This window comes from Pteropus alecto, unplaced genomic scaffold (assembly GCF_000325575.1).
Source record: "Pteropus alecto unplaced genomic scaffold, ASM32557v1 scaffold251, whole genome shotgun sequence".
NCBI classification, from domain to species: Eukaryota; Metazoa; Chordata; class Mammalia; order Chiroptera; family Pteropodidae; genus Pteropus; species Pteropus alecto.
The window spans coordinates 3,020,341-3,028,261 of record NW_006431048.1 but is presented as its reverse complement, the minus strand read 5'-3'; the positions used below and the strand labels follow the sequence as shown (position 1 = coordinate 3,028,261).

The 7,921-nt window shown below is 53.3% G+C and overlaps 1 protein-coding gene across 1 annotated transcript in view; it reads left to right on the top strand.

Annotated features, from left to right (window-relative positions):
• Nucleotides 1-7,921, top strand: part of ADCY5 (adenylate cyclase 5) — a 136,316-nt gene that overhangs the window by 98,655 nt on the left and 29,740 nt on the right. The window contains exons 7-10 of the mRNA XM_006905596.1: nt 1,102-1,260; nt 2,135-2,276; nt 4,249-4,389; nt 6,984-7,007. Coding sequence (XP_006905658.1) covers nt 1,102-1,260; nt 2,135-2,276; nt 4,249-4,389; nt 6,984-7,007 — 466 coding nt within the window. The remainder of the gene's footprint in view (nt 1-1,101; nt 1,261-2,134; nt 2,277-4,248; nt 4,390-6,983; nt 7,008-7,921) is intronic.

The window sequence follows — 7,921 nt, the reverse complement described above, 5'->3', positions numbered from 1 at the left end:
GGGAAAGAGGCTGGGGTTCCATTGCCCTGATAACCAGGCATGCTGAGTGGACATCAGCAGACAAGAGGGGCATACTGTGGTGGGAGGACCAAAGAGGCGGCCATTGATTCCACTGAGAGGATCTGGAGAGGCTTTGTGGAGGAGGTGGCCCTGGAGTCAAGCCAAAAAGCTAGAATGAAGTGTCTTCAACCTAAGCAAGTGGTCAGAGGCATTGTGGACAGAAGGAACAACTCCTATAAAGTATGAGCAGAGTTGATTCCAAGACAAAAGAAATGATGGGTGACTTAAATCTTCCCTGCAGTAGGTGTCAGCCTCTTCCTAGTGGGATGGTCAGACTGCCATGCCAGGCTGCCAGCCCCATAGCTGGCTGGGTGGGCTCAAGGCCCTAAAAAGTGCAACTGTGTACACCCCCCAGAACACCTGCACCCTCTTCCGCAGACCCTGGGCCCCAGACACGTACCTGGAGATGTATAGCTTCTGTGCTACTCCGTTTCCCACAGAGGGGGCCTACTTGTCTACTGGGGACTCCCTGGGTACGTGGTGCACGTGGCGGGGACTGGAGCTGCCTTCTAGCGCATGGAGCACCCCTAGTATCCTGCACCTGCCTGGGCTCCCCTTCTTTCCTGAGCAGACATATGCTTTCTTTTAACTACCTTTCTCCATTATCCTCCTAACGTTGAAGAAGCAGCAATGTGGACAAATCCAAAAGCATTATATGAATGGGGTCTGGTTCAAGTCGGCACTAACGTGCATTTGCATTTTCAGAACACAATTTAATTGACTGAGTAGCCATGGCCCCAGGTGCCCCTAGTGAGGGGAAGCAGGGGGGCCTGGGTTTTAGTGTGAGTTGCCACGCCACCTTGTGGCCAAGCCAGGAAACAGCACCTCATAGTTAACAGCACCTGAGCTCCAGGGCCCCGCCCCGCCCTCCAGGTCGAACAGGCTCAGACTGGATTTGCATTGGCCGGAAGAGAAATAACTCTTTGACCTCTGCATCTTCTGACGAACCCCCCTACCCGACCCCCTGCATCCCAGCCTCACCCCCACTCTGTGCGCTTGGCTCCTGACCCTCTCCCAGCCTCACCCCTGCTCCATCCCCAGGTTGGTCCGGGAGGTGACAGGGGTGAACGTGAACATGCGCGTGGGAATTCACAGCGGGCGAGTACACTGCGGTGTCCTTGGTCTCAGGAAGTGGCAATTCGACGTCTGGTCTAACGACGTCACGCTGGCCAACCACATGGAGGCTGGAGGCAAGGCTGGGTGAGTGAGAGCTGGGGGAAGGGCCCAGGCTTAGCTCCCCCACCCATCTGCACCCAGAGGGACTGTCACGAGGAACAAGACTCGGGGTGGGCAGGACGGGGTGGCTTGCAACCCTGGGGCTGGCAGAATTTAAGTAGGAATTTTTCAACTTGACACATCACTTACACTACACCATGGCAAGTTGTAGGGAGCATCGGGTCAGCTTTGCCAAGAAGCTATTTACACAAAACACAGTGGTTTGTGAGATGTGACAGGTAGGGTTGAGTTCTAGAGGAGGGAGGAAAGGCAGATAAATTCTGAGGAAAGGAGATGGAATGTGTGCTGGCCTGGACGATGGGCAGGATTCGGACAAATGAGGCAGGTAGGGTTGAGAGAGTGTCAGGTGGAGCAAATGGGGTGAGGACAGGCACAGGATAGAAAAACACAGTATTTCCAAGGAATGGGTGTAGAGCAGATGGCCTTTTAGGGGTCAGTGTGAGAAAGAGTACTTGTGCTAAGGAGGACATTCATGCCAGCCAGGGGCATTTAGACTCAGTTCTGTAGTCAGCAGGAGCCACTGCCGGCTCCTGAGCAGGTTTGCAAAGTTTGTGAGACTAGAGGCCGTGTTTCCCGGCAGGCTAATAATGTGTTATATTATAATAATATAACATAGACATGAGGTGGTGAGGTCACAGTGGACACAAGCCGAGAAGGGCCCTACCTGAGCCATCTTGATGACATCGAAGGGTCACAGGACATCGAGGTTGGGGTCAGCATTTGAGCCAGAGTTTGGGGCCCTGGGATTTGAGTCAGTGGCGGTTGGGTTCTACATTGGAGCTCCAGTCCCGAATTCATGTTTTCTGCCCACCTCTCCCGCTTCCCTCCTCACCTGTAGACGCATCCACATCACCAAGGCCACACTCAACTACCTGAATGGAGACTACGAGGTGGAGCCGGGCTGTGGGGGCGAGCGCAATGCCTACCTCAAGGAGCACAGCATCGAGACCTTCCTCATCCTGCGCTGCACCCAGAAGCGGGTCCGGGGGCCGGGGGGGCTTCATTCTTTGGGGAGAAATATTTTCTTGGCCTACTGCTTCCTTCCCTTCTTACTCTTTCCTTGAGTCAAGTCATAAAATCCTTACAGTTGTGGTTCGTGCATCTCAGGAAGGACATGAGAGTTATAGGGGCCCTGCAAAGGCTGACAACAAAGAGGGAATGTTTTCATTTTGCTTCTGTTGCAAAAATGCACAGGCCTGAGATCAGTTAACAACAGTACATCAGAAGGTCACGAGATGGAAATGAAGCCTCAAGGAAATCTGCATATATCATATACTTTATCTCCATCTCCCTCCTTTCTACTGCCGAAACTTGGCATCCATTTGTCCTCTCTCTCTCCCTCTCCCTCTCCCTCGCTCTCACTCCTTCCTACCCTCTCTCTCTCCCACTCTGTCTCTGCCTGTACTATGTATCTTTGTTTCCTGAACCTCTTTTTCCCTTCTTTCAATTTCTAGTCTCTTTTTTTTCTTCTTCCTTTTGTCTCAGCCCACACTTACCAAAATATAAAACTGAATTATCGGCAGACTTCAATGTTCTATTTTTAATAGTGTCATGTTCTGGGTTCTTAATTTTTAAAGTGAATGAAGAGAACATTTTACATTTCTCCCTAGATTAAAATGCCTTTTACTTATAAATCTTTCAGTTGGACTTATCGGTTCATCAGAGCCCTTTGATAGAGAAAAGCTTCCTAGTTTCTTGCCTAAGAAATGAGACTAAAGATAAAATTAAGCTGTGAGAAACATTCGGAGACGGCCTTTGACGATGGCAAAAGTAGATTTTTTTAAGGAAGCAGTGCTCCTTCGGGCAGGTGCCTGCCCTGAAGGGGACGTCAGTGGGCACCTCGTCTTGCCTCAGCAGCATGCCTGGGACACAGATCTTGGCTACAGGGGCCTCCAAAGGAACTGTATCAGCCCCTCCACAAACATCAAGAAGAGGGACAGGAGGATTTAGGGCATTTGGGGAGAGCTATTAGTGGCTTAATGGACACATTTTAAAACATTTGCTTGTTGTTTGGGCTGGAATGTAAATGAACTGAAACCCTCCCAGGCCCTCCTACAGTACCCTTCCTCTCTCCAGGGTGCAAGAGGCCTTTAGCCCACCTTCTTGCCCCACCCAGGCTGAAGGCCCACCCTCTGCCCTGGGTTCTCTGGGTCTCGGTTTTTCCATCTTGACAAGTGGTCCAGACAGGAAGAAATGGAGACAGTCAGTGACACCAGCCCCCGCCCCCATAGGTGTCAGCGGAAGCGGGCTGTGTGCCATCCCTCCAATTCCCTGCTCCAATGGGCTTGCTTTCTAGGCTTAGGGAGGGAGTCGGGGGAAGGCCCCCTCAGGCCTCTTAAAGGCCTCTCTGAGCCTCTAATCAAACCCATTTAGGTGGATGGATGGACAGATGGATAGAAGAGATCGGGGTCAGCGCATGGGTGTCTGGCTGAGTCCCCGCTTATGTATTTGCACAATGCATGTCAGCCCTGGAATTTCATATTCTAATGGCCCAAACCTCTGGAAGCTGCCTTCTGAGCAGCAGGGCCTTTCCTATCGTCCACTCCGTTAGGACATGCAGATTTTGAATAAGTTAAGTGGAAACTGGAATCCCAGGTTTCCTCCCCTTTCCGTGCACTACATATCTAGGCTCCGCCCACCTCTGAGAAGTCCATGTGAGTGACACATATTCTCGTGCCTGGTTTCTTTCTCACGAGACCAACTTCAGTGTCTTGTTCTGCTGCTCCCACCTGGACCACCAGGGCTAGCATTGGGGTTTCAAGGGATTGGGATGCTTTCTTGGGTGAGCTCTAGGATCCTGGCAGACCTCTGGGCTCCAGGCTGTGCAGAGAAGAGGGCGGCTGCCTTAACTGCTGGAGACCTGGCCAGGCACTTGGGAGGAATGAGAAACCACACGGAGGCTCATCTGGTGAGTCCTGCCCACAGGCTGATGCCTCTGTGTTGCTCTCCCAGAAAGAAGAGAAGGCCATGATCGCCAAGATGAATCGCCAGAGAACCAACTCCATTGGGCACAACCCGCCGCACTGGGGGGCTGAGCGCCCCTTCTACAACCACTTGGGCGGCAACCAGGTGTCCAAGGAGATGAAGCGGATGGTGAGTGACTGGTGGGGCAGTGCGTGGGCAGCACTCTCCGGGGTGGTCCTTCTGTGGGAGTGAGGGCTGGGCCAGGCTCCTTGTGTTGCCTGAGAGAATCTAGAGAGCCACAGAAGGAAAGGCAGGAAGTGGGGCTCACCCCAGCTTTGGTGAGGGGCCAGAGTGTCTGACTTCTGGCCCCAGGCGCCCTCCATAAGCCCCACCGCTGAATTTTGCTTTGTGACACAGCGGCCTTGCCCCTTCCTCCCTCCCTCTTGTCAGAGCTTGCTGGCGCAGGCTGGAAGCGGGCCCTGAGTCAGCGGTCTCTTGGCACTGTCTGGTGAGGCTCCAGGGGGTTGGGTGGGCACCATCGTGTCAGAGGCCCTTCCAGCACTTGCTGCATTTCCCGGATGTTTGAAGTACATCTTCCATACCAGTTACTCTGAAAGCATCCCAGTGCTTCTTGGCAAGTGACAGGTAATGGTCCCCTTTGCCTTCTGTGCTGAGAAACACCCCTGCTAACTCCAGCCTGCTGCTGGGAGCGTGGAGGCTGAATGAGTGGAGGCCGTGACAGGGTGCTACCCCCAGCTCGAGAGACCCTACCTAGCTTGGAGACAGACACTCCCAGCATCCCCCCGCCCCACACACACACCAAGGAAGAGCTAATTCAGGATGTGCTGCCAGGTTCTATCAGTGATGATAGAAGGAGGAATTCAGAAGTTGGAAAGAAGAGGAAGAAGGATGACAGAAGTCAGGCTACGGCAGCCCTGGTTTTTTTTTTCATTTTATGAGAGCATGGCTTTTTCGTCCGGCACACTCCTCAGCTCAAGGCCAGCCTCACTTTCAGGCAGAGTCACTCACCCTGCGGAAGGGCTGGGTGAGGAGAGAAGGTTCAGGGAGCCATGTGTGTGGCCACGTGGCTCCCACGGAGCCGGGTAGAGGAATAGATGGGACATTCGCACCAGGGCCCCCAGCTGGGAATCTGTGGATCAGACCAGCTTTCAGTCGCAGACTCCACAGGAGTCCAGCTGAGTCAGCAGACAGAGCCAGGGATCTGAGAGAGGGGACAGCTGGGGACCCAGTCACTCTGTATCTTGCTAGCTAACAAGTAGCAGATGACAAAGGCTTAAGGAAAGTGTACAGAAGGAAGAAATAAATTGAGTCGAGACCTCCATTTTAGCTTTTGATAGTGAAGAATTAACTCACAGGACACCAAGGCTGTGAGGTTGCAGAATGGGAGAAGCCCAGCCTTCCCTCCAGCCTTGAACTTGGACTTCCACAGACCTGGTCAGTGTCGCCCAGAGCTTCAGCCACAGCTCCTCCTCCCTCAAGGGACCTCCCCAAAGCAAAGAGCAGTTTGTGGACCCTCCCTGTTTTCACCCCAGCCCTTTAATCTCCTGTGGAGACCGGGATGCCCATGTGACCAGGAGGATCATGGACCAGGATGATGGAGAGGAAAGGGGGCGGGACTGCGAGCAGGGTGAGAAGAGGGAGGTTCTCTTCCAGTGGGGAGGAAGGAGAGGGGCAGGAGCGCTGGAAGACAGGAGGAGAGAGGACGGAGGGTAAGTGGGAGACGGAGGGAGAGCTGGAGATGATGGAGAGTGAGGAAGAAAGAGACAGGGAGGGAAGAGGTGGAGAAGAACCACCAGCAGGCGGGAAGGGGGCCTGGGGGTACTTTCTCTGTTTAAAATCTGTGTAAAGTTTTTTTTTCTTTAGCGGTATTTGGTTTAAGTGGACTCTTTAGTTATTTTCAGAGCCTCAGGGGCTGTTTGGACAATAAGCACCAGTTCAGCAGACACATGAATCATTGTTAGGACGAGGAACCTTGGAAGAATTAGCGGAAGGGCTGTAATTGGGGAAAGGGTCCTCTCAAATGAGGTCGGCTGCCTGCGGAAGCTCTCCTTCAGGGTGTTAATTACCTAGCAGGGAGGGAAGAGAAAGTGTGCAGAAGAACTCTGCCCAGCCAGGGGCCAGCATCCAAGTACCAGCTCCTGGCCCTCTAGCATTCCCAGGCAGTCCTCGGCTGGGGATGGGACAGGTCCTGGCAGCTGTCAGGCACACCATTGGCCTTTAGAGTTAAACTTGCCTGAAATCTGAGAAAGATAGGCAAAAGGAGAGCTTCTGCCCTGACGTCCACCGAAGCTGGCGTGGGGTGTGGCTATGGGGCACGGGTATTAGACTAAGCAGTGACTGAGAACAGCTAGGAAAGTACCAAACTTGTAGTCAGCGGTTTAGTTCTTTAAATCTTGTTCCAGCTTTTACCCAGCTTTTAAAACGTAGTGACGAGTTGTGCCAGATTATGTTTAGGCACGAGTGTTATGAGGTCTCCGAGGTTATTTATTAATAAGAAGGTTGACAGAGGGGGCGTGTGTGGACTTCTGCTCATCTAACCAGGCCCAAGGGAGCTCTCTGTCTCTCGGCAGAGGAGGAAGGGAGGGAGGGAGGGAGGGTAGGGAGAGAGGATTGACTACTGAGTGACAGTCCTCTTGATGTCCAGGCTCCTTGGTGAACCAGAGAGAGAAATGAGCAGCAGCCGTCCTGCAGCCCCATCTGTAGAAGCCTCCGTGTTCAGTCCTCTCTGTTCTCAGACTCTTCTCTGTGTCTCTCTCTTTCAGGGCTTCGAAGACCCCAAGGACAAGTGAGTAACGTGCCCTTCTTTCTTTCTACTCCTTTGGCCTGGGGTATATCTCCAGATCTGCATTACGGCTCCGTTTCTCCACACCCCGTGGGGAAGGAGCCCACACACAGTCATGCTGAGAGTGTCCGGAGCCCACGACAGCTGAGCGATGGGCAGCCCAGGAGCCCAGACGGCCCGGCCTCTCTGCCGGGCCCCAGCACTGCCCGTTTATAATCTCCAGCCCATGCACACACAGAACTACACACATGCACACTTTGCATGTGTGTGGGTGCACGCGCACACATACACGTGCTTGCAGCTCTCAGGAAAGTGCAGACCTTGCACGCGTAGCACCCAGCTACCTCCAGCGCCCAGGGAGAACGTCCTCTTTCCTCTGCACCCCCCAGTTCTCCAGGGCTGTCAGAAAAAAAACCCGCTCACCGACTGCGCTTTACTCTGAGAAATAGTTTTCAGCTCAGCACCCAAGGATCCTGAAACCTGCTTCCCAGAGAGCGCCTGAGCCAGGTTAAAGCCCCCAGGTGACTCACAGTCCCTGTGGCAGAAGTCTCACCTCCTGATCTTGGCCTTTGTTTCTGAATGATGGTACATCCGGAGAGTGAGGAGCAGAGCCTGTCACCTGTGGTGGAGGGAATAATTAAATATTTACTAGTTCATATCGTTATTATGTATCAGTAGAGTCAGAAAAGCCTCATTGCTAGTGAGGCCCTCCAGCCAGCGGGTCTGACTTCGGCAGCTTTCTACACGTGTGTGTGTAGTCGTTAAGAACAGGGACTTGGGCTTCTCGCCATCCTGGTCTCAATCTCAGCTTCCCCACCCCTTATTAGGGGTGATCTTGGGCGGCTCCTGGGCCTCTCTCAGGAGTCTGGGTGCACAGGCAGAGCTGCCCCTAGCGACGCCCACGGGTGGTCAGCCTGT